The 27,808-nt window shown below is 35.2% G+C and overlaps 1 protein-coding gene across 1 annotated transcript; it reads right to left on the reverse strand.

The window, feature by feature from the left end:
- LOC128207741 (coiled-coil domain-containing protein 9-like) lies at window positions 1-27,402 on the reverse strand. Its single transcript, XM_052910858.1, has 12 exons — window positions 27,330-27,402; window positions 18,405-18,545; window positions 17,849-17,971; window positions 17,009-17,266; window positions 15,760-16,474; window positions 14,640-14,854; window positions 13,320-13,495; window positions 9,333-9,379; window positions 6,787-6,867; window positions 3,956-5,319; window positions 3,343-3,406; window positions 1-2,508 (listed from the first exon to the last, which is right to left on the reverse strand). The coding sequence occupies exons 2-10, from the start codon at window positions 18,414-18,416 to the stop codon at window positions 3,992-3,994; spliced, it is 2,955 nt and encodes a 984-aa protein (XP_052766818.1). The 5' UTR covers window positions 18,417-18,545; window positions 27,330-27,402; the 3' UTR covers window positions 1-2,508; window positions 3,343-3,406; window positions 3,956-3,991.
- Window positions 27,403-27,808: the final 406 nt, after the last annotated feature.

Below are 27,808 nucleotides of genomic sequence, written 5' to 3' on the forward strand. Positions count from 1 at the left end.
TAAAGTGTAAAAATTTATTCCATATATATTAAATGCCTATGTTACACCATCCCATTCTAACTGCATACAGAGATAATACCATACATGAGTGGAGATGAGATGACTTGTACAATGAGATGTGAACCATTCTGTACAATACGGATGTGTCATGGCCCCTATGGATACATCAGATAGAACAGATTTGTTATAATGTCATAAAATGAGGATTCAGTTTCACGACAATGTGAAATACCTTTATAATTATAAATCAAATTTTAAAGTATATAAAAAAAAACGGTAAAATCAACAGCAAGTACCTGCACAATAATGTTGAAAATACGTATGCATGTACCTCTCATGTGCTCAACTTCCTACACAGTGATATCCCTTGACGAGCAGAGATTACTATTCATCAAAGGGAAGTAACCACTGTATGGAGATTGTGATAAGCTGTTCTATTTGATGTACCAACAGCTTATACAGAGTGTAATGACTGTCTGTCTATTCACAATAGATGCTCACAACCTCTGTCTTATAGACTTCACTCAACCAAACACGTTTTCTTTTTTTATGTTTATGATTTTTAAATACTTTTTTTTATCTTTCATTTTTCTTTTGCAATTTTTATTTCCTTTTTTCATCTTTGTGTAGATACTATGAAGAAAGTTAAAAGTAGCTCTTGTTTGTTATGTTGTATCAAGTATTCATTTTTCACTGAGTTCGTCAAATGTTCAGTTATTTGAATCTGTCTATGTATTCATATGGTTGGTTGTCATAGAAACATGATATTACATCAGGTCAAATCATTTCAAATAATAATCATCAATCCATTAGGCGAGGTACAAACCAAAATTTGGTACACACACTAAAAGGGATGTTAATCCATTTCTAAACAATAACAACAGTAAAAGTTTATAATTATGTGTAAATCTACTCCAAACAATTAAGCACTAATGAAAAAACTAAAACTCCTTGCCCAAACTAGAGTTCATGTTCTTAAAAAGAGTATCCCCAGGCTATAGCATGAGTTACACCAGCAGTGGAAGTGTATAACAAATGTCACTTTAAACACTTTCGCTTCAACCATAAGCAAAAATGTTATTCCACATCACAGGACACGAGTGTAAGTACAATTATCAACTGTTTGAAAGGAAAACATAGCTTATCACACATTCTGTGCTGTAACTTTAAGAATTGAACAAGTCAAGCTTGACAGCGGAAGCACCATTGAAGTTGAAAGATATTCATAATGGTTACAACAATTATAATTTACAACATATTACTGGCAAGATCCTATACAATTTGAAAAAGCTAGAAGAATAAATACATTATACAATTTCTAGAAACTCAATAATCTACAGGGTTGAATTGCAAAGCACTGCACAGTTCAATCTTCACGAGGCACTTGGGCATGTTAGGCCATATTGGTTCTCTTGATTACATCGCTGGCACCAATGTATCACTGATCCATGTTCCACTGTGCCCCAGCATGAACACCTACTTACATAATTACAAAATATACCAACTTTCAATGTCAAGAATTACAAACACTTCCCCGGAAATTATTTCAGTGTTTGAAACTCTTCCATTATAAAGTGGCAAGAAATGTTTTTTATGTTAATCATACAATCTCTGTACAGATGAACAAAAGTAAAGCTTGTACAATATACTTAGTTTTAGCCAAACAACACTGCAATATTGAAAGCATTTTGACAGGAAAGAAAGAAAAAATCCTTCCTCAAATAATTCTGTCCTTCAATTAAGCACAGGAATTCAGAAATAAATTAATATCATTTTATGTGAGATATACAATACAGCAAATACAAAATGTGGAAGTAGAAGTCATAAACATCAAATAATGTCCAAGGGTAAACAACATTATTAATTACAAAGTAAAAAGTATTTTATATGAAAGTTATGAAATATTTTAAAAATCACTATATAAAAGCATGGGTACGTATAATTATGTAAGTTATGAAAAAAAGTTATTCACAGAGAAGGAAAGTTTGGCATCAATGGTTATTTGAAACAAGAAACACAGAATTTGCTCTTATATAAAGAAACAAATCACCCTAAATCTTTGTAACTAAGTTATACTAACTTATTATTGCAAAAACATTCTTTACAAATTGCCTATAGCAACGCCGGTTAGTATCGAAGTATCTACAACACTGAGACCTCTAGTACATCTAGTTCAGTGTTTAATTGTATAATGATCACTAATAATATATGTGAATAATCAAAGATAGCAAATTATCCAAATTTAATTCAGGCTAACCACTTGCTCGAAGTCTAGGCTATTGATATTTGCTGTTGTTATACAAATTTCATATCTTTGCAACAGATTAAGTGCCAAGCGTAACTAACAGTTTGTAAACACACTGTTATCCAAAACATTTCTTTTTACAATTTTAAAACAACAATCAATAATCAACATTCGAAAATTATTTTTTCTTATTTTTATATTTCAATGGAAAATCAAGGATGTCGAAAGTTTCCATTCTGATTCAACCATGCATCCAGGTAATGCTGAAAAATAGCAAAACAATGTTTTTAATACTACATGTATATGCATTTAATGTTAAATTGGAACATTCTTTTGTCACCCAATCATTCTTTTGAGACTAATTTAAAGCTATAATTTAATTTGCTGGATGAAATTAAATCATTGCAAACTATACATTCATGGATGTCATGCGGGTAATTGAGCCAATCTCTTAAGTCTGTTCCACATGATACGTTAAAGAATACTATGCCAATACTACGCCAATTGCTGACAGCGACAGTGGGTTTATTTGTTGTGTAAAGTTGATTGACTACAGTGCTATAGTAGTTCACTTGATTCCAAATTCACTTGACAACAGCCATGATCATTCAATGCTTCAAAAACTTGAAAGGCTAAGTTAATTAGTAAACAGTACTGCTAACAAGAGCACACCTTAGCAACAGTCAATGCTCGCCTGTTGTTGTTGTTTTTTCATTCAAACAAGGGGCATAACTTTACAATTATTAAAGCCAGAGTTATGGGTCTTGCTATACATGTTTGTATTGCCTCTGGCAGCAGGTTCCAGTTACATTTCAAATTACATTTCAACAGTTTTAAGATGTATGGCCAAGGTTCAACTTTTTTAATGATGCCATCAACACCAATGCCATGACAATACCTGAAATCTTTTCTTCAAACAAACAAACAAACAAGCTTAATCTAATAGATAGGATGTACTTTATGGATGTGAAAAAAGGATGTCACTCAACCCAACTCAACAAAAATGAGATGTATCAAAATCATATTTATATATTCATTTCACAGTTCATAGAGGTCTCCACTTTTAATAAAATGTAAACTTATATGTTTGAACTTACATGGATGACAACAAAGTTGCATGATCAATCTAACTGGTGGCTTCATCGGCATCACCAGCAGTCTCTGTAGAAAATATTAAAACACACACTATATGTCAGCATAGTAAGGCATACAAATATGCTCGTTAAAATCTGAATATCAAATAAATCATTTTGTAGAACAATTAAATAGTAAATTAACAGACCATGCATTTATTTCATAAGAAAGGTAATTAGATTTCAAACCTCTATCATCATTTTCATAAACATAAAGATATTATATCAAAAACCTGATAATAAACATTATTTATGAGGAACATGATCTCAAATTATATACAAAGTATGTTGGCCCCATTTTATAAACAAACATAAAGTACAATCTCTTTAGCAAATTAGTAACCCTGAGTAGTACAGATAGTAATTTAAAGACAAATGATTATAAAAATTTTTTATATAGAAGCACCAAGCTTATTTGAACTTGTAATTAAAACTGTGATACTTGCATTATGACAAACATAACTTTTTGAACTCACAATTTTCTTGTCAATCTTTCCCATTATCTCAAGATATATATATACATGTAGAATAATTATTATTGCATCATATGAATACATATTAAGCACGATATGCTAACCTATTTGTTCCGGAACATTATTCTCGTCTGGCCCTCCTATTTTCCCCTCAGCGTCCCCTGGCGCTTCTTGGGTGGTCCTCTCCTCCTCTGAAGGGCCAGCCCCTGATTCTTCAGGGGCTTCTGTGGCCATCTGCTTTTCAACAGTGTCTTCTGACACTGGAGGTTTTCTTCAGATATATCTTCTCCTTTATCCTCAGGAGTTTCACCATCTGCTTTCTCTGCAGTGGTTTCATTTTCATTACTGTCAATTTTATTTGCTTCTTCAGTTTTAGAAGAGCTCTCTGATTCTTCTGAATCAACTTTAGTGTCAGACTCTTTTTCTTTAGAGTCGTTTTCACTTTCTTTACTCTTGCTGACATCAGATCTGTCAGTTTTCATCTCAGCTGTCTTATTTTTATCAGATTCAGATGATTTCTCCTCATCATTCTGATCTGCTTTATTAGGAGACACAAAATCTTTCTCAATCCTTCTAGGAAGGCCTTGAGATGTTCCCTCAGTTTTGGTGCCCTTCGGGTTTGCAGGGCTTTCCTCTTTCGAAACAGGAGATGCAGAGTTGAATGATATGTTTTCTGGACTGGTAACAGGCGTCTTCATTGCTGCAGCCCAATCGGCAACCTTGACATGCCCCTCTGGTGTCTTCATCACGTCAGGTGAGAGGGGGGACAGGGGTGATGTTGGAGTGAACACTGGTGCATCTGGATTTAGATTTTTCATATGCAGTCTTAAGGCATCATCCGGTGATAAGGAATGCTTAGGAATTTTTGATCCCTTATTGCTAGCACTATCAGTGGATTCCTGGGTTCCAGTCCCCCAGGACTCCTCCGTCTCACAATCTTCCCACTCATCTGTGTCTCCCTGACTCACCTGCTGGCTCCGCTTCACATTACCACGGTAACCATCAGTGTCCTCAAACTGGCCGTCTTCTATGAACTCACCGTTCTCCTGGCTATCATGGTACTCGTCATGAGGGTCACTGAGTATCTCTTCAATGTGGGCATCAGCATTGTCTGGTTCTGTGCTGGTGAGTGGAATGTCCTCGAAGTCTTCGTCCCACCAGAGTTCATCTTTGTCTCCGGGTGTGGTCGGATGGCCAGCAATGGAATGGGGCCTTTGACCGGGCTTGCGGGTCGTTATGATCGGTGTCTCAGAGTCAGAGTATTCCACCTCAACACTTGACTCGCCTTCCCTCCCTGGAGTATTATCAAATTTGATAACGAGCAGATCATTGTTGTTTTCTACCCTGCGGCCCTCATCCGAGTTGGTCCTGGTCCTATCCTTGGCCCTGCCCCGACCTCTCCCTCGGCCACGTCCCCTGCCTCTACCACGCCCCACCCCAGGCTTTTCCTTGACCTCATTGTCTACCCCTGCAATCATAGGATGGAAACTCTTAAAAAGTAGTTATATTGTGTATTATAAGTGGTGTACTAAACATGAATATTATAATTATTTACTATTTGCAAACTGTGAAACAAATTTTCATAGTTTTCAGAACGTTTGTGAGAAATTTGTGTACTAATACAATGTCAATCATAATTAAATTATAAATGTGTGTTTTACTTTTTTTATGTGTATTTCTTTTTCATATTAGTAAACTATTATTATGATAAAGTGTTTATTAATCATCAATGCCATGTGTTACTAATTAGTTTAAAATATTGCTTAACATTCTACCAAATTGAATGATAATTTGGGTGTTATAATTGATAGATGCAGCATCCAATAATTTATGGCATTCTGACTGTTAGTTTGCTATCGTACAAATCTTCAAATGTGCTGAACAATGGAAGGATCAATACAATCATGTCACAACATCAGTCTACTTGATGCCTCACAACTGGTTTTAAGTGTACAAATGACACCATGCATATTCCATGTCCTCAATACCAACTTTTTACATTCTCCTAGAAAATCGAACACAGGCATTCATTTTTTTTCATACTAAATAACCCCGGTACATGAATTTCTTTCTTGAATTTCCAATATTTGTTTGAAGAAGGAGCAATTTCAACAGTGAATTAAAGCCGTCTTTTCTAGCATGTCAGAAATTTTTATGTCACACTTTTAATTTTGCTAGGGGGAATAATGTCCAATAAATCCTCTCCAAATTGTAGTTCAAGACTCCTGCTAAAACAATTCAATGCACTAGAATGATAGTCATGCTCAATATTTTATCCATGCTCTCATATTTATATTTACTATTATCATATGAATTATTAAAACCAAAACCACTTTAAATAATTAAGTTGAAATCCCTTCACTGATAATAGAGTGGAGTATTATAAAACTACATGATGTATGATACCCAACCCTGGCTACTGCTTACAGATAATTGCTACATGAAAAATAAACAGATACTAAAGATGGTTGCATGACAAGTTATAACCAGTACAAAAAACGAAAGCACCGCAAATGGATGCCAACACTTGTCTGTTTTGTTTTTAGTCGAAAACGGACATAACTCAAAGATTTATTTAAGCAAGAATTATTTGCCTTGATATACATGTTGTTGTTTTTAGTTGAAAAGAGGCATAACTCAAAAAATATTAGGGTGAGAATTATTGGCTTTGCTACACATACTGTTGTGTTTCCAGTTGGAAAGTGGCACCTCAACATTTGTTACACATGTTGTACAAAGTCATACTAAGTTTCATGTGAATATGTTGAATGGTTTTTGAGTTATGGCCTTGGATAAAGTTTTGGACATAGACAACGACTCCAAGGCTATCACAAAACCTTGACTACTTTTCTACGAAAAACAGACAAGCTTATAATGAGATGCGGTTAACATTGAGCCAGGCGCCATGCCAGTGTTAACATAGTTGCCAGGCTACCTTTCATGGTACCAGGGGCGTCGCCGCGCTGACGCTCATCCCTCTCCCCGCGGTCAAACCTACCACTGCCAATACGACCAGCTTCAACAACAACAACAAATACTCTCACTCACATAGTAGGAATATATGATGCATGCCCATTTTACATTAAAAGACATAAGAATTGACATGAAGCCTAAGCACCCAGATATAAATATTCACAATGGTAGGATTTACCAATCACATTAGAATTTTGAACAAAAGTAATACAGACGTTTCAACATATACTTTTGTTAAACATAAAAGGTCATTTTTGAGGGCGGTAGTAAATTTTAGATTTAAATTTCAGCGTCATATCAATTCCTTTATATTGAACTTATGGAGACTTTGTTGTTTTTACAAAAGCAAAACATATTTGCTGAAAGTATTGTTTGTATACTTATATTTAAACATATGCTGCCACAATTTAACAAAATATGTTTAATTACTTTTTAAAGCATGCAAAATTTTATATTTCGATGACAGCAAGCATTGACTGATGAGACTCATAAAATGACATGGATCCAAACTGATTTGCAAGAAACTCTTTTAAACAATATTGCTCATCTTTTTTTTTGCTGACACAGAGAGTTTATATATTTTGATGTTTAAATATGCATGTTTAACTTAGTTAGATAAAAACATATTGCAGATCTAAAATTTCTATCAAGATAATCTTTAGAACCTGATTAAGTCAATAATCACAAAATTTCTCAGAAACTTACTACTGTCACTTTTAATACACTTTTATGCTTAAAAATTGATATACAGAAAACCCAATAGCTACTTAAATTATAAGACTATTGATGAACTTCTTGAAACTCAAGTAAAACAAAGCTGCACCATTACATATGAAGTACATGACTACTAGAAATTGAAATAAAACAGGAGAAGATTAAGGTACCCGATGTACAGTCACATGAATGGTGACCCCATATCTCACTCTCGTACCATTCTAAAGGGTTTAGTAAGTAAGGAATTACCCAAAAAGACAAGCTTTTTAGGCCTTGAAACAATGCAAAATTTGTTAAACACCTGATTTTTAATGAAATAAAGAATACAATTATGAACTGCGAAAACTTAATGTATGATAGTTTTTTTTACAGAAAATTATCTCACTTTATTCTTTGTAATCCTTCAAAGGGAAGTAAGTAATTCCTTAATAATGTTTTTAACACGTTTCAAAAATATTTCCGGCATTTTAAAGCCATTCATCAGTATAAACAAGAGCTGTCACAGTATGTGACGAATGCCCCCGATTGTGACATTGACCTATGAACAAGGTCGGTACAAAGTCGGAAAGTTACAGCCCGGACATGACAACCTATACACTATATCTTTATATGCAGCACTCTGTTGTGAATAAGCACTTAAGTGTGACCTTGACCTAAGAGGTAGGGGCACGGGTCATGCACGCGACACATCGACTTGGTATGTGGAACACATGTGGCAAGTAATTTTAAAATCTGTCCATACAAGGGAAAGTTACAGCCCGGACAAAACAACTTATAATCTATGTCCTTATATGCAGCACTCCGTTGTGAATAAACACTAAGTGTGACCTTGACCTTAGAGGTAGAGGCATGGTTCTTGCACGCGACACGTCGTCTTGGTAACACATGTGGCAAGTTATTTTAAAATCTGTCCATACAAGGGAATGTACAGCCCGGACACGACAACCTATACCCTATGTCCTATATGTAGCACTCCATTGTGAATAAAGACTAAGTGTGACCTTGACCTTTGAGGTAGGGACACGGGTCTTGCACGCGACCCGTCGTCTTGGGTATGTGGAACACATGTGGCAAGTTATTTTAAAATCTCACAATACATGGGAAAGTAACAGCCCGGACACGACAACCTATACTCTATGTCCTATATGTAGCACTCCATTGTTAATAAACACTAAGTGTGACCTTGACCTTAGAGGTAGGGGCAAGGGTCTTGCACGCGGCACGTCGTCTTGGTATGTGGAACACATGTGGCAAGTTATTTTAAAATCTGTCCATACAAGGGAAAGTTACAGCCCGGACACTACAACCTATACTCTATGTCCTATATGCAGCACTCCATTGTGAATAAAGACCCAAGTGTGACCTTGACCTTTGAGGTAGGGGCACGGGTCTTGCATGCGACCCGTCGTCTTGGTATGTGGAACACATGTGGCATCTGTCCATACAAGGGAAAGTTCCAGCCCGGACACGAGTTATTGAGCGGACACACGGACGGACGGACGGACGGACGGACGAACGGACGGACAGTGCGATTTTAATATGCCCACCTTCGGGGGCATAAAAATAATTATGTTTCATTAAATACTGATGAATATTATGTAAACATTTAACATATATAATCAGTTTGCAATGCTCATTCAAGTGATACCAAAATCAACTGGGGTACAAGGCATTAACATTTAACATTATCACCAATAGCTTAATGATGTTACAAGATAATTTGTACATCGGATAACTTAAATCACAACTAAAAATAGAGAAGGTAAAATGAGTGGATACTACACGCACATCTACCTGGCCTCCTGGCCGGCTCCATATGTAGGCCCTCGTCACCTCCGCCCCTGAAAACAAACATGCCATACTTTAAAGTTTCTGTGTATAAGCATTGCATTTTCTTTACAAAATTGATAGTACAAAAATGCTGACAATGGTACCAAAGGCTAATTTAATGGCACCAAGGTTATTGCAATGGTGCAAAGGCTATAACAATGGTACCAATGTTATCACAAAGGCACAAAGGCTCTTGAAATGGCACCAATGTTATCAATATGGCACCAAGGCTATCACAATGGCACCAAAACTGTAACAATGCCACACAAACAATCACAATGCCAACAAGGCTATCACAATGCCAACAAGGATATCATAATGCCAACTAGGCTATCACGATTGCACCAAGGCTATCATAATGGCACCAAGACTGTAACGACATATGCTATCACAATGAAACCAAGGCTATCACAATGCCAACAAGGCTATAATGATGGCACCAGGGCTATCACAATGGCACCAAGACTGTAACAATGTGACATATGCTATCACAATAAAACCAAGGCTATCACAATGCCAACAAGGCTATAATAATGGCACCAAGGCTATCAAAATGGCTCCAAAACTGTAACAGTGCCCCGGAGGCTATCACTATGATACCAAGACTATTACAATGCCACCAAGACTATCATAATAGCACCAAGGCTATCACAATACCACCAAGACTGAAACAATGCCACACAGACTACCACAATGCCAACAAGGCTATCATGCTGGCAGTTAGGCTATCACAATGCCAAAAAGGCTATCATGATAGCAACAAAGCTATCACATGCCACACAGGCTATAACAATAACACCAAGGCTATCACATGGACACCAAGGCTATCATAATGCCAACAAGGTAATCATGATTGAACCAAAGCTATAACAATGGCACAAAGACTGTTACAATGCCATACAGGCTATCACAATGACACCAAGGCTATCACAATGACACCAAGACTGTTACAATGCCACACAGGCTATCACAATGACACCAAGGCTATCACAATGACACCGAGACTGTAACAATGCCACACAGGCTATCATGATGGCACCAAGGCTATCACAATGCCAACAATGTTATTGTGATGGCACCAAGGCTATCACAATGACACCAAAGCTATCACAAAAACAACAAGGCTATCACAATGACACAAAGGCTATCACAATAGCACCAAGGCTATAACAATGACACCAAGGCTATCACAATAGTACCAAGGCTATCATAATAGCACCAAGGCTATAACAATGCCACTGAGACTATCACAATGAACCCAAGGCTATCACAATAGCACCAACGCTATAACAATGACACCAAGACAATAGTACCAAGGCTATCATAATAGCACCAAGGCTATAACAATGCCACTGAGGCTATAATAATGACACCAAGACTATCACAATAGTACCAAGGCTATAACAATGCCACTGAGACTATCACAATGAACCCAAGGCTATAATAATGACACCAAGGCTATAACAATGACACCAAGGCTATCACAATAGTACCAAGGCTATCATAATAGCACCAAGGCTATAACAATGCCACTGAGACTATCACAATGAACCCAAGGCTATCATAATAGCACCAAGGCTATAACAATGACACCAAGGCTATCACAATAGTACCAAGGCTATCATAATAGCACCAAGACTATCACAATGAACCCAAGGCTATCACAATAGCACCAACGCTATAACAATGACACTGAGACAATAGTACCAAGGCTATCATAATAGCACCAAGGCTATAACAATGCCACTGAGGCTATAATAATGACACCAAGACTATCACAATAGTTTCAAGGCTATAGCAATGCCACTGAGACTATCACAATGAACCCAAGGCTATAATAATGACACCAAGGCTATCACAATAGTACCAAGGCTATCATAATAGCACCAAGGCTATAACAATGCCACTGAGACTATCACAATGAACCCAAGGCTATCATAATAGCACCAAGGCTATAACAATGACACCAAGGCTATCACAATAGTACCAAGGCTATCATAATAGCACCAAGGCTATAACAATGCCACTGAGACTATCACAATGAACACAAGGCTATAACAATGACACCCAGACTATCACAATGAACCCAAGACTATAATAATGACACCAAGGCTATCACAATAGTACCAAGGATATCAAAATAGCACCAAGGCTATAACAATGACACCAAGGCTATCACAATAGTACCAAGGCTATCATAATAGCACCAAGGCTATAACAATGCCACTGAGACTATCACAATGAACCCAAGGCTATAATAATGACACCAAGGCTATCATAATAGCACCAAAGATATCAAAATGGCACTTTAGTTATCACAATAACACCAAGGCTATTATAATGCCACCAAGTCAATCACAATACCACTGAAATATCACAACAACACCATAGTTATCACAGTATTCAACAGTATCACAATGCCACCAAGGCAATCACAACACTACCAAGAATATCACAATAATCTATTCAAAACTTACAGTTATCATTGCATAGAAAAGATCTGTTTAATTGTTCACCCAGATGTTTTAATTGTAGTTACAATATTTTCTCTTAGATATCAGTGGAAAGAAGAAGTGTTGTCATGAAAATTCCTTCAGCCAATATATTTCAACCAGAAAGAGTAATTATTACCAAGTGTTTGAACCTGAACAAGCAGAAATAGATCTTGTTATTTTTTGTTAATGTCAGAATGTGGCATTGTTTCAAATATATTTTACATAACTAGAATTTGGATAAGACGACTGTCGGGAGAGGAAATAACTTTTTAACCGAAATAAGTAGTAATATTTTAAGTGCCAAAGTAAATGCAGATATTTTCATATAAATTCAATACCTTTTTATAACAAGCTCAAATTTAAGTAAAAAATAATATTTTTAAATCAATGATTACATTCTATTCTTCGCATATTTCAGCATCATGGACAATTGAAAGTAAAACATCTGAAATATATTTGATATGTCATTGCTAGGTCATTCGTACGACCAAAACACAGCTTAGTCAAGAGATATAATTGATTCATGGTTCTTGATTGTAGAGCATTGCCGTCTGAATTTAACAGTCTTCAGAATTTAGGGTCAAATTTAGTCAAACAAAGTCAATTTAGTCAAGTTTTGACAATTTCATTGCCCAACTCTAGAATTAACATTGGGATATGCTTGCATACAAAAATAACATGAGATCAGTATCCCCATTACCACTGTCATTCTATTTTTCAAGAATTGGAGGGGAAATGTTCGAGTATGAGAGAACAGTCAAAGTAAATATGTTAAAATTTTGAAAATTTAAGGGCTATAACTCAAGAGTGAAAAGTAAGTATGATCTTGCTGCTGAAATAGTATGCCCTTAAACATTGTAACACATTGTAGTGAAAATTGAATAACAAATTCTCAATAAAGATGGCAGGCAAAAATATTTAGGTAAAATTTTGACAATTTGATGGCATTAACTTCAGAAATGATAAAAAGATCCAGCTGTTGATCGAACTAAGTCAGGACATCAAGTCCATAAACGTTGTAACCAAGTTTGTTTAAGAAAGGCTAAGAAATGCTCATTACAGAGAGGACAAAGTGAAGTTAGTTATTGCTTAGACATAAAGGAGAATCTCTCCTGCATTAATAATGGGCTCTGACTGTTGAGCGAACCCTTTCAGTCGTGTTTGGTAAAGATTGGATAAAAAATGCTCAAATGAGTCATGAACAGGGAACATTAATAAAACCCCTTAAAACCCTTAGAAGTGCCCGCGACGACCTGTTAAGGGAGCAATGATTGTTTTTCCAGCCAAAGGAAACTTTAACATTATACTTCCTGATTAACCTATATCTACAATGAGACCTATTCCTGCTTGCCACGATGAGAATAAGAGCTTTTATATGATCAAAAATGTCATCAGGAATTTCCATTACATATCTAAGAAATTTCATAAATTGATCCACAAAAGAAAGCAAACTGACTCTAATTTCTCGTTGTCCCACGCACGTCTCCACTCGCCGTTGTTTCTCGCACGTTCAACTCGTGCGTTGTCCACCCTGTCTCGCTCGGTCTTCCAATCTGAGTACTGACGGCGCTCCTTTCCCGTCATCTGCATCGACATCTCCATTTTGGTTTTAGGTGGAGATCTCTGCTGCTCCTGCCAAGCATCAACAACAGATAATTGAGGTTAAGTGCACTGCAAGGGGATATTTATGTCCACCCATACTTCACAGTCTATCAAGAGGCATAACTCTATAAATACTTTAGCCAGAGCTATAGGACTTGCTACATATGTGTGCAGTGTCATAGTGAAAATGTTTATCAATGTGGATATTTTATGTTTTTGTTTTTTCACCATGCCAGCGACACAAAAGCTATGACAATACATCAACCTTTTTCTTCAAAAAACAGACAAGTCAAGTGAAATCCTAAGTAAAAAGTAAATATTTTTGTTGGATAATACACATTTTTGAGGGTGCAAACATCTGCAGATACCAGCACAATGTGGTAATACCCAAATGCGGATGTTTGAAACCTGTCTGACACAGCCCAAGAATCGCCATGTTTATACTGGTTATAGCATCTTTTTTACACCCAATCAAGGTGTGACACAGATTTTATGCATTAATGAGATGTAAAAGAAAGAAGAGATTTATAACTATTTCATGTCATGTTTTTCTTCCAGATTTACATTTTTTTTACATTTAACAAAAATCAATGATACTTACTAAACACAACACATTGCCTTCTTGAATGCAAGTGAATATCACTTTTTAAATGTAACTTTGATTTGGAGGTAGTAACCAGTTTTGTTCCATGACCAATTATCAACTACAATCAAATATTGATGGAAAATATCATAATCACAGACCATCGATAGTGATTTTGTTAAATTGTTTGAAGATTGATATACAGTTTTGGTTCCATTTCTCTTGTTTCATATTGATACTTTCTTTAATTAGGAACTCATTCAATAAAGGCTTGATGAAAAAAAATACCAAGTAAAAATCAGGTTTGAATAGTCATAAAAAATAGTCATAAATAAATGAAGCCAAAATGGAAATTGCAAGTGTTTGTACATGTATGAAATAGTTGACCAAATCAACCATCAATTGGTTTCAGATCTTTGATAATCGAAAAGATAAGTCTGTTTCAATTTCCAACCATAGTAATAACGAGTTTCTTTGGTCTTGATATGAGAGGCCACAAGACCAAGTCTAAGTGGTGTATTTGGCAAATACAAGTATTTCAGAAAGAAGTTTAAAAACAAAGTAAAAGAAACGTTAAATTTTGTCTCACACCTGTTTATCCTTCACTTCCTTCATTTTCGACTTCACATTATTGAAGTCGGTTCCTCCGAAATTCTTGGGGTGTCTCCTAGATGCCTCCTTGTTTGTGTTGTTGTTATTTCTATCTCCCCAGTTTTCCTTCTCTCCCTGCGACAGTCGCTTCTCTTTGCCATTTTCCACGCGAGTCTTATCCCGCGTGTCGCGCGTACGGTCCACAGGAAGTTGTACTGTGGGTCAGGAGGGGGACCCGACTGCAATGGGAGACAACTCAGATATACACGATTGAAATGGGTGACAACTCAGATATAGACCAGACTGAAATACATGTAGGCGACAACTCAGATGTAGACATGATTGAAATGGGAGACAACTCATCTAAGGTACATACCTGTGGCATAGCTAGCAAAAAACATGAAAATGTCAGATAGAAAGTGAAAGATATCTATGATCAGAACTTGAAAAATAAAGGAAAAAAAGATAGAGGGCAATAGGTGGATGAGGTCCTCGACCCCATAAATTGTGAGTAACATCAAAAATGGTCTAGCTAGGATTTTTTATCATGAACAAGAGTATTACGTCTTTTTTAAATGGGTCATGTAACAGGAATAAAGCAATCATGCTACCTTTCATGCTTCCATGCTTAAAAGTATATCAAACATACTGACTTTTTGTAAAACCACAAGGCACAAACACAATTAGATTTATATGGCTATCATAATTTAGAGCATTAAATCTTTAAAAGAATGATAGTAAGCAAAGATATACATGTACAAGTTGATGTAAAAACTTTCATTGTGGTTCTTTTTTCAGTGGAAAAGATGCATATTTGCCAATTATAGTAGGAGTTAAGGGCCTCTGAATATGTATGCGATTGTCTTTAGCAACAGTTTCATGTGATTATCTTGAAGGTTATTAAGTTTTGGCCAAGGATTAACTTATTGCACAATGACACTACCGCTGACGACACCAGGGCTATCACGATACAACATATTATTTACTTTGGCAAAGGGATGAGCAAGTAATTAAAATCAAGGCTCAACTGCTTATACTTACAACAGGCTCTTCCCTACTCTGACTCCTCTGGTAGGCAGGTGCTTGCTTATCATTATTCCTGCCTCCTCTCTGAGTCAGATTTGGTCTGGAGACCTCCTCATCCCAGTCTTCCTTCCTGTACTGCTCCCGGGCATCTCGATAATTATCTCTCCTGTCTCTATGCTCCCGATTATCTCGATAATCATCCCTGCGGCCATATGTTCATGACTGTCTCGATTGTTATCTCTGCGGTCATAATCTTGCCTATTTCCTCGCCCAAAGCCATTCCTCTGAAATTCTCTTCGATCATGTTGACCAAAGTTTCCTCTATTATTGTTACCAAAATTCTCGTTACTATTCCTGTAACCTTGATTTTGTCCTCTGTCCCCTCTGTTGTCATGGTGATTGTTACCACGGCGATCATGCTGGTCCCAGTTCCTTCTCCGGTCTTGGTCACCAAAACTGCTGCTTCGTAACAGAGGGTTATTCTTAAACTCTGGAGGAAACTGGTTTTCATCATTGTTATCCCAGTTCCGCCTTGGTGATCTCTGGTTAGGGCGCTGGTAAGGCTGTGAATGATTATGTGAATGTTGCATTCTGGGAGCAGAATTCGGCTGCTGATCTTCAAAGGTGACCTGCTTATCTACGTGTCTACGAAAAATTCTAGAGTCAAACTCATGTTGCCTAGGTCCAGACCCGTCAGACCCTTGACTGTCTCGGGAACGCTGCCTGTCCAAAGGCTGATTTGCGTCTCCCTGAAAGGATACCGATCTTGGCTGTCCAACGTCACTCTTGGAACGGGAGATCCGGATATCCTGTCAAACGGGAAACATTCAATCACACATGCAGGGGGATCTACTCTTCACTATGCAAACATTCATTGGAGAAAGTGTTTTAATTAACAGACAGTTAATAAATGGAATGGTTTTATCATGAAAATTACCATGCAACAGCAACATTCAACTCGTGTGTTATTGATAAAACAATTATAAAGAAGAAAATTTTAATGCAAAATCATGCCATACAACCATGCCTGTTTGGGGTAATGATTTTAACAAAAAAACATTCACAATATTCACATTAGTCTTAAAAAAATAATATCTGTTTAAAGAGCCAAATAGAACACTGTACAAAAGTATAAAACATTATAAAACTGCTTCACGAAAAAAAGCCCATGCTTAATTTGAGCTTACAGGCTTTTCTGATCGCTGTATGAAAACTTGTAGAATCAGTTACTTTTTTTTCATAAAAATGTTTGTATGACATCAGACTGTCAATCTGTTATGTTTCTGGTATAAACTTCAAAGTAAGAAGTTATTCACAGAAATTTAAAGCTCGAAGCAGTATACCTGAGCTTTGAGCTTTTCTTTGCTCATACGAGCGAGCTGTTTGCCACGCCCCGTGGCAGGTTTCTGGGGCCTCTTCTCTGGGGATCGTTCGGAGCGGTCTCTATCCGGTCGTTGCCGGATCTCTTCCCCATTAATGGGTCTCGTGTCCTTCTTAGGAGACTGTGATGCCCTGCTATTGACATCGTGAATTGGCTTTCCAGGCCCAGTCTCTATAACCTTGTGGTTTGGACTGGAGCTCCACTTATCTGCCTGGATCTCCTGTAATGTTAAGTTCATGAGCATGATTGCATTGAAAATGTGAACATAATAACCATGATTGTGTTTTAAAGCATAATTGAATTAAAATGTGAAGTTCATGACCATAATAATGTTAACATTCATGACCATGATAATATAGAAATTCATGATTACATTGAAATTCATGACCATGATTGCACTGAAATTAATGAAAATGATTACATTGAAATTCATGAAAATGCTTGCATGGAAATTCATGACTGTAATTGCACTGAAATTCATACCCATGATTACATTGAAATTCATGATCATTATTACTTTGAAATTCATGAAAATGATTACATTGAAATTCATGACCATTATTGCACTGAAATAATGAAAATTATTACATTGAAATTCATGACCATTATTGCACTGAAATAATGAAAATGATTACATTGAAATTCATGACCATTATTGCACTGAAATAATGAAAATGATTACATTGAAATTCATGACAATGCTTGCATGGAAATTCATGACTGTAATTGCACTGAAATTCATACCCATGATTACATTGAATTCATGAGTACTATTTCTATTGTGTGTTTCATTACTCCCTACCTCATGTCTAATTCTGATGACGTCATTCTTTTTACGAATGGCTTCCATCTTTTTGGTGAGAAGGGCTTCCTTCTCTTCCTTGGTAAGAATATCAAGGAATAGCTCCGCTCCATCGCAATAATTCTGCAATGGAAACAAATAAATCATCCTTTATCACTGTAAGATGATCTGTATGTAGACAATTTTGAGGATAATTTGGTTAAACTCCTCCAATTTTTACTAACAATTTTTTATTGCTACAGAATGTTAGAAACACACAGGGGGCATCTATTACAACAAATACGGTTGGTCTTGTAGTAAAAGTAACATGAGCGAAACAATGAACATTAAAAAACCTGTGATGGAAAATAGAGCACTCATGGTGTGATATGGTTTGAATGTCACTGGTACTTTAAGGTTTTAAATGTTTCTATCTACATGATGTATGCAAACATACTTTTGGCATGAAACCAAAGACTGACAATTTAAAAAACAACAACTAAATTTTTACACCTAACGGTCCGTCCAATTATTAATTAGACGAAACTAACAAATATGTTGACAGACACACACTTACAGGATTTGCCATGTTAGATGACAGTTCCTACAATAAGTTAGAACGTCAGTAGTGCTTCTTGTTCTACAGTTATCCCCGGTCTCCTCAGCAGATGGCCAATGTATGTGGTAACGTAGTTTAGAGAGGTCCCCAGCCCCATACCTGAAAGATAGAAAGCATAATATGCTTCATTTCAACATTTACATTTGTAAGCGATACACTTGTTCAGGATACCCCAAAAAGCATTTAAACCAGCCAATATGAAAAAAATTGGTAGGAAAATAGCATTACCTCGCCACAGTATTTCACCTGGTGAATACTTATTTTTACGACAATACATTTTGAAAATGCCTATTATTTCAAAAAATAGGTCAGATGAAACTTTTTCCCAGAAATGAGTCATAGGTAACAGTGTTTCTCATAAATATCCAGGAAATCAAAAACCTGTTTGAGAAAGTCCCCAGGAAAAGAAAGAACATTGCCTCACCTTTCCAACATATGCTTGAAATAAGTGATATCAGCCTGCTAGGTAGATAGAGACTTTACAACAATAAACACATCGCACAGAAAAACCTTCAGCTGTGGTTTTTATTCACATTCAATGGTTTGGAAGATTCAGGGACAATGCAATACTTTCATCAAATGGTTGTACCATATGATCTAATTGTTTATGTGTGGGTGGAAACTGATATGTAAATATATATTATAAATAAGCAGTTTAGTGTGACAGAAAAAAAACCTAATCTTTATCCAATTAGCAAAACTAATAATCATCTGCCACATGTCAGCCCCATGCCAGGGTGTGAGCAACCTGGAGAGATACACACTCTGGAAGTCAGCCCCATGCCAGGGTGTGAGCAACCTGGAGAGATACACACTGGAATGATAGTGGGACAACAAGACATAGATCTTAGGGGCAAGAACTCTTCCATTATCAACATTTTTTACAATATGCTACATGCATCAACATTTAAACATTAAAACCTTTATTCATCCATTCATTTATTTATATGTTTTGCATTTATAACAGTTGTTTTGCCCATTGGCAATGTGAAAATCTTGATAGAAAATAAAAGCAAACTCTTTATATAAATGTAAATTAGCATGCATTGTTACCACCTGAGTAATATTTATATTAAATGTTTGTTTTTACATTCAAATATCAATACAGATTTATTACTTTACAAATCTTTACAGATCAAGCAGCAGTACATGTATACTTTTTACCTGCCAATATGTGGTCTATGAATTCACACATACCAGCATTTTGAGGTTATAACCTGGTAGGCAAACATACTTCATGATCTGACCATATCTGTATAAGGCCTCATCAAATAAGTTATTTGTTCCCTAACATTCAATAGGGTAGGAATGTAGGCATATTTTTTCGCTGAGAACCGGATTCTGTACCAAACTGACCTATATCAGGGTAAAACACTAATGTGAAAATATTTAGGTATAAAATGGTCAAATTTTACCATGTTCATTCAAAAACATACATTTTTTAGGAAATTACGAACAAGAATCCATACTACAGCCAAAAAAAGTGTAGGGAGGAAAAATTAGGGTCAGGAAACAAACTAAAAAAATTACACCTATTAAAGCTAAAGCAATTACAACATACCTTCAATGTATATAGAATGATTATTTCACCTTTAACCCACAATACCAGCATACCATAGGGCTACTTCGATGAAAGAGTTGGAAATTCACGCCAAATGGCGATAATTGTTTTACCATATAAGATGGCATTGATTTAAGCAACATATATCAATACACTATTGTATTATCAGCGCTTTTTTCATCTGCTTTTATAGCCATTATTCAGCTATATTAACAATGCTAAAAAGTACTTATTTTGACAGCTTAAACATAATACAGTGTTAAATGAAAAAGTTTGTCAAATAACAAATTTTGTAGCATACAATTTTTTTGTCTCGGGATAAACTGCATTCTTTGATGGATTGAGAACTGTATCTCTTTTTGTACTATTTTCTATTTCATTCTTATAATCTACCTATCTCAATTTTTTTCAAATTTCTTACATCTGGATGCGAAAATTACCAATTTGACGAGAATGGGTGATTTTTCAGATATTGTCACAAACAGCTCCAATTAAAGACAGAGCATGACCCAAATTATCTTGTACAGAGTGTATCATAAAAAGGGGTTTCTAAAAAAGGTGCACAAAGCCATTAGAATTTGTTTAGGTGTGTTTTTGGTTGGTAAATCATTTAAAACAGAATCTATTAGATAATAAGTCCATTTATTAATTAATAAAGAAACTGTTTTTTCCACAAAATAACAACTTATAGCCCCTTTAGCCAGAGCCAGGAGCTACATTTGACTACCAGCAGGTGCCCCAATTAGCCGGCAATCTGCACATGGAACACAACATAATGTTAATAGACCTGGCATGCTGCATGTCTCATACAGCATGTACATACAGGTATTTCCTCACAACGCAAATTGGTGTAAAAACAAACAAGAGAGTCTCCCCATTATCCCCTGCTGAATTAAGAACAGAACAGTATCAACTTATGACACAGGAAAAAAATGAAAATTAACAAAGGGCAATAACTTAAAAAGAATACACCAAGAGTTACATTGTATGGATTCTGTGCACTACACTTCTCCTGCATGAAATATATCTGTATATGAAGTTTGAAGTCAATACCTTAAAGACTTTTCAAGATAGGCTCTGGATAAAAAATAACTATGAAAATTAACAAAGGGCAATAACTAAAAAATACTGCAGCCAGAGTTATGGTTCCTGAGCACTGCACTTCTCCTCAAGGAGATCTATCTGTACTGTACCTTAAAGACTTTTCAAGTTATGCTGAGGACAAAAAATAACTGTGAAAATGAACAAAGGGCAATCAAATATTGCACAAAGAGTTATGATTCCTGTCCACTGCTCTTTCCAACAATGATATTTATCTGTCACTGTACTTCTCCTCATGAATTGAGATATATCTGTAGATGAAGTCTGAAGTCAAAACCTCGAAGACTTTCCAAGTAATGCTCCGAACAAGATTGCCCAGACACAGACACGCACACACACACACACAAAAAAAAAATCATGCCTACCATTGCTATATCCCCTTCGCTTTTCAGCGGAGGATAATAATGTTCATTCTCTCACCAGAAATGGTGTTATAATTTATTGTGTTCATTTGCACTGTTCATGACAGGGTCCAACTCAATAGTGAAGAAGAACACCGCTATGTGAAAACTCCTCTGTTCTTGTTTACATCAGTCAAACAAGGAGGAATACTCGACAATTATTAATCTAGAGTAATGTGCCTTGCTGTACATGAGTGTTTTTGTCTCTAAAAACATGTTTATCCAGTTTCATTAAATCCTGGCAAACATTTTTTTAGATATCAGGCCAAGGTTTAAGTTTTTCCACTTTGATGATGATGTTGATGACAACAAGGTGTATATATATTCTTCGAGTATACCTAATCATGGACCACAACTTCTTTTCTTGGAAAAGTATACATAATCATGAACTACCTATTTTACTGTTGTACTGTCTAGAGGTGCCCTGCATGTGTCCTTTAAAAGCCCCTGCACTTTTATTATGAAGCAAAAATATGCCATGCCCATCTATAACGATTTGTCAGGTGAATCATAATATTTCTCGCCATCATTCATCATAAAACATTTTTTCTTTAAAATATCAATCTCCACAAGGCTCAAGATACTTGAATATCATAGGTAAAAACTACAGAAATATGAACAGCCAATGTTCCGGTATTTGAAAAATTTACTACAGAGGGAATTGCGTTATATTGAATGGAGATTAATGGCAGCTGCATGTGCCAAAAAAGTGCCACACTTTACTTCAGCACAACATTATCATGTAGCTATACTGCATTACTTCAAGACAACACAAGATTTTTTAAAGAGTGAAATACAGAATAATCAGTATGTCTGAATAGATGCGTAAAAAATATAAAGCATACAAAATATCTTAAGTAGGTACTTATATTTCCAATACATTAAACATAGTATTTCAATTGTTAAGAATATTGTCAGTCCTCAAGATAAATTATTTTGTATCTTTCATTGAAGCTAAAAACCGCAGTTATATTCCCAAGCCATGGAGGAGCTATTGGGCAGTGGTCAAAATGAGCACTGGCCCGCAAGCCCTGCACCAGTAGAAGACATACTGGCCTTGCTCAAATTCTTCATTTTGTATAGCAGGGCTTCTTTATGATTTGTATGACATGCATTAGTGTAAGAATACGGGCTTGTTCATTCAATAGTATTATTTCTATAAACAATTTAAAGACTAAGACAATGGACTCAGTACGGTATTGGGACCTTCACCTTCGGACCACACAGTTCCACTTTGGGATTTCATTTCTAAGTGGAACATGTCCATCAACAATAAGGGTCTTAAAGAAACAAAACTTGACACGAAATGCAAGGCTTAAACCCTGGGCCAACCTCAGTGTGGCTTCATCCTACCATGGGTTCACCAATTTAAAAGGCACTCTACATTTCATCAATAACCTTCAAAAGGTGTAACATGCATGATGTGGACTCAAACCCTTCACTCAGTGTGATGACCTTGACCTTGAGGTGGCAAAGTTAATGCCTACAAAGAAAGAAGGAGATATGGAGTAGACAAGAAACAACTGAACGGACGAAAGACAATTGGGACAAAGTGCAATCCTGTAGCTTTGGAATAATCAACCCAATTTCATGTTAGGATATAATGCCCATTTATGGGTTTGTTACGATTGTATAATACTCAGCAAATACACTCATACCAATATTTTTTAAATACAATGCCAAATGATTATTACAACATTTAAATTCTAACAACAATAATGAGTGGGAGCTGCAATTCATTATTAGATTAATTCCAGAAAATTAACGATTCATTGATGTTGTTTCCTGGGATAAACAAACCCAGGTGCCTTCACATTTCACCAGACAAAATATGCAAATACTATTTGGTGCACAGTATTATAAGTGAAGAAAGAAGAAAATCTATACCACATTCATTTAATGCAAGAAATATACAAAACATAAAATTCAGTCACAAATTGTTCTTGGAATCAAATGATATATAGGTCTAAGCCAAGTTTTAAAGAGCCCACAGGGGAAGGAAAAACTAAAGGCAAATTGGTGGTAAGGGTGAAAAGAGCGCTCAGTATCCCGAAATAAAATCAGAATTTGGTTTAAACATATTTCTTTCATGAAAATATCGAAATTTGACAAATTGTGTTATATTGAAATTATGCAAGTCTGTAACAGAATGAGCTTGATGATTTCAATTTTTAATGACTAAATGTTTGTATGTATTTAAAACTTGTTACATGTAATCATATAATAAGTTTTTAGACAAAAGAACTGTTATTAATTCTGTGAAAGTGCATAAGAGTGCACACGCTGGTTTCAATGAGGAGAAAAGGGCGCTACCAACAAAGAGCATGGTACAACACCTTTCTAAATGCTCAGTTAAAACACTAATATAAATGTATGGGATGAATATGGAATTTTCAAATATTGCCCAGCTTTCTAAACAAATGCTGGCTAGTATCCAACACAAACTTGGCTTTCAAGTATTAGCCATAGTTCACTCACTGAACTTCATATTTCGACTGGCATTTGTGAAGCATATTGCACATACTCATCCCTAACTTCGCAGTTCATCTTCTGTTTTTTCAGCTAATAGACTGCAGTAACCAGTAACAGCAGTTTTTTTTCAACCTTTTCTCTAGAAAATTATCACGGAATATTTTTCAATATGGCCTTATCAGCTACAGCTATAAACTTCCCAGAAAAACATCCCCATTCTCTCTGCTCTCTCAATAACTTATATCAGAATATAAGTACCATACATTTGTTATTTGCAGATGTTTATATGTAATCTTCAAAGCTTATTTTCTTAATCACTGAGAAATTTTGTCATTCAAGAGAAATAATGCGTAAAATATGAACTCATTAAACTTTGAATTTCATAATATGTCATCTTCATGAACAAACAAAAAGAAATACCTATATACAAGTTACTGCAAAAAATTAAAGTAAAAATCCTATCTGGAATAACATACTGGTACGTTATTGAAATAAAAATATAATACAAGTAACATGAACACTGCCTCGCCATACCTCCTAAATCCCACATATCAACAACCCTACTTTGACATTATCCCTCTTATTTCATATTGCTGTCTCCCTTGATTCATCAAAGTGAAGGAATGTTGGACACAATCCACAGTATGTCATACTCCAGTGCCTCAACTAAAGTATATACCACAAGTTTACATACATGATCACAAGTATACATCAGAAGATCATGTTTTAGTTCCCATTATAATGCTGTAATCACAACCATTTCAGTTTTATATCTACTATAAACAAACTGTAAGGCTTCGATAAATTACACGAAATATACGAGTCACAACTTAAGTAAGTAAATTACTTAAAATTCATCTGCCAATACAGGAGGTGGTCACTGAATTTCGGCCCATTTTGGATATTCCTGACGTGAGAAATGACCAGAGAAGCCAAGATTTAAATAAAATACACTTAAATCAAGCAATCAAAGAAAAGACAATCTTATTCTCTTTACAGCAAATGCATAAACAAACACATGAAAATCATAAAAGAAAACATATTAAGCTATTTGCAGGTCCATGCAATTTTAACTTCTACCTGGCTGTATTTGATATCTTTTTTTACTCATAATCATTATTTTACTCTTAATCATTAATTAGAGTTTTGCAAAAAGAAAATGTTTCATTGTGAGGGCTAAATCCTACCCGCCCGGTGAAGCTAAACAAAAATCTAATTGGCTTGGCCTAAGACTGCAACATTAAGATTTGCATCACATTTGATACTGGACATAATAAGCAGAGACTTGTCCACCTAATATATCACCTACACATATTTTTTAATGGTATGTGTCTCATAAAACAAGTGACAGAGTTGACTAATCGTTTCATATCTTCAGGCTTTAGGTGATAACATAAATGTGATTTCTAAAGAACAGAAATTTTGTCATTTAAAAATCTGAATCAGCCACTTCTTTCAATTAGCAGTAATACAATATACCATTTTACATCTCAAACAAATTAAAGTAAAAAGGTTTTTTATACAGCCACAGTGTCAACCTCTAACAATAGACAAGAATAATAATCTGAAATCAGATTTGCATATATACATGTAATTTATTTATGAATGCAAAATATACGCTACATTTATACCACAACATTCCGCAATATCTGATTCGCTTAATCAACCTTAACACACACCTATATTAAGTATCAAATGTCAATATCATTAACCTCTTTTCACATTGTTTGATGGGCTTTAAATTCCTATCGATTTAAACTAAACCTTAAACTTAACCGATAGGACCCAATAAACTTAAGATTTTTTGCACACTTAATGACCATTCTACGAGTTGTAGAGTTTAAACATACCATTTCAAAGATAAGTTATCACAATTGGCTTTTTTACAGTTGATACTCAAATTGGGACAAAACAAATCAAAATTAAACCCTGAATCTGAAACTTCATTGAAAAAACAAGTGTCCCTGCACTTGTATAATAAGACATGAATGATAATGCTGGTCTTATCTTAAAGATACATGTACATGTACTTGCCTGCAACTAGCCTGAAAGAAACAGAGCCAGTATTTATAAAACATTTCAGTCATTTACTTTTAAAGTTTATTTTCTAAAATGTTGATAGTCAAATTCAAAGTTATATTTTTTTACCATTATAGTAAATTACATAAAATAAAAGAAAATTAAAGTATTTTAGATATTATTGAGTTATTATATCATATGACAACTGTGAGATAAATAACTCAGAAAACAGCCTAGCCTAAGTTAGATGTTTTATGAATACCAGCTATTTAACTGTAGATTTTGGTACATGATATCTTAGTCAATCAACATGGAAAATTTCTGTAAGAGACTCTTGCAGCAGCTCAGCTGATCATAATATTGCTCAGCAATAACTTGTACAAAATACATGTACATTTGTACATATTTCTAGCTAAATCAGTGGCGTAACTCTTAGGCTTGACTTCCATGCTAAACAAACCTACTGAAAATAAGGTAATTTTTCTCTCTTTTTTGTGGTGTCAATTGACCAAGGGGCATACATGTACAAATAAAACTTTTATTTAAGAGTAATGAGATTAGCTAACCATGTTTCTCTATCGGATGGAGAGTAGATCTCATACAATGTTTTTAGATACCTTCCAAATTTGTTGGGATATCTCAACTACTTCTGCCAAAAACTATGATGTTCCCGATTTTATAAAGGTAAGTAGCATCTGAATATCATGGTCACATTTCAGAACACTGCCATTTGGTCATGATTAATGTTAACTAGTGCAAATAATTGTACATGGACATATTTTTTAACGTTTTTTAAAAGGCAAAAGGAAGACTCCCGATTTGAACGTCTATTATTTTAAATCAAACGTCAACTAGAGCCTGGGATTAATTATTGGCTCTCTAGAAAACAATTTCATCTCCGCATCTTTGAAAATAAAACAAATATCGAAAAGATGTACCCAAAAAAGAACAAAATATCTGCAGATTTTTGATGGCAATAAAAACTAAGGATCGGTGGAAAGAAATAGGTGATATCCAGATACAAACATTTTTACACATCATTAGACTTCAGTAAGAAGTAATCTGCATAAAAAATATGTAATGCCAAGTTGCATGCCTTAATGTAATCAGTGTAAAAAAAATTACTTTGCTACAAATTACTGTCATGTTTGTAAATAAATCAGAAAATAAATAAACATTTGTAAAATATGTCAAAACAAGTAATTCGTTATATAATTTCCCATACTTCCCACATTTGCACAACATGGATATCCAGATAAATATGACAATAAAGTCCGATTATGTTCAAAAACACCACTGAAATAATAAATAATTCGACAAAATACTCACGAAAGTTCAGCTCGCCATGTTCTGACAGCACTGAGAAATCTACCTCCGTTGAAGAGTATTTGCATCACCTGAGGGACCATCTCAAGGTTGCATTGATATGTCAATACAAACTATGGAAGCCCACATAAGCCTTTTATGATTTTCACTTAATCGGCTATTTAATTTAATATGTTAAGTTTAAATCATTAAAGAGTAATTGTATAATAATAATAATAATAATAATAATAATAATAATAATAATAATAATAATAATAATAATAATATAAAAACAACAACAACAACAACACAGATTTATAAAATGAAGATGTTTTAATAAGATGAGTCATAAGATGTAGTTGAAAAATTAGAAATTAAAGATAACCATATAAATATATTGTTTCTAGCACGTACATATGTATTATAAAAACCGACGTGACGATTTCGACACTGCTTTTACACGGAGTGTATAATATGATATTGAAACAATGACAAGAATATTG

Source organism: Mya arenaria, chromosome 11, assembly GCF_026914265.1.
Source record: "Mya arenaria isolate MELC-2E11 chromosome 11, ASM2691426v1".
NCBI lineage: Eukaryota > Metazoa > Mollusca > Bivalvia > Myida > Myidae > Mya > Mya arenaria.

Bases quoted from the DNA above. Each gene is read 5' to 3' on its own strand.
- LOC128207741 (XM_052910858.1), bottom strand. The intron at 13,496-14,639 runs GTGTGAGACAAA...GATGCTTGGCAG, and splicing joins AGGAAGTGAAGGATAAACAG to GAGCAGCAGAGATCTCCACC. The intron at 6,868-9,332 runs GTAGATGTGCGT...TTGTTGTTGAAG, and splicing joins GGAGCCGGCCAGGAGGCCAG to CTGGTCGTATTGGCAGTGGT.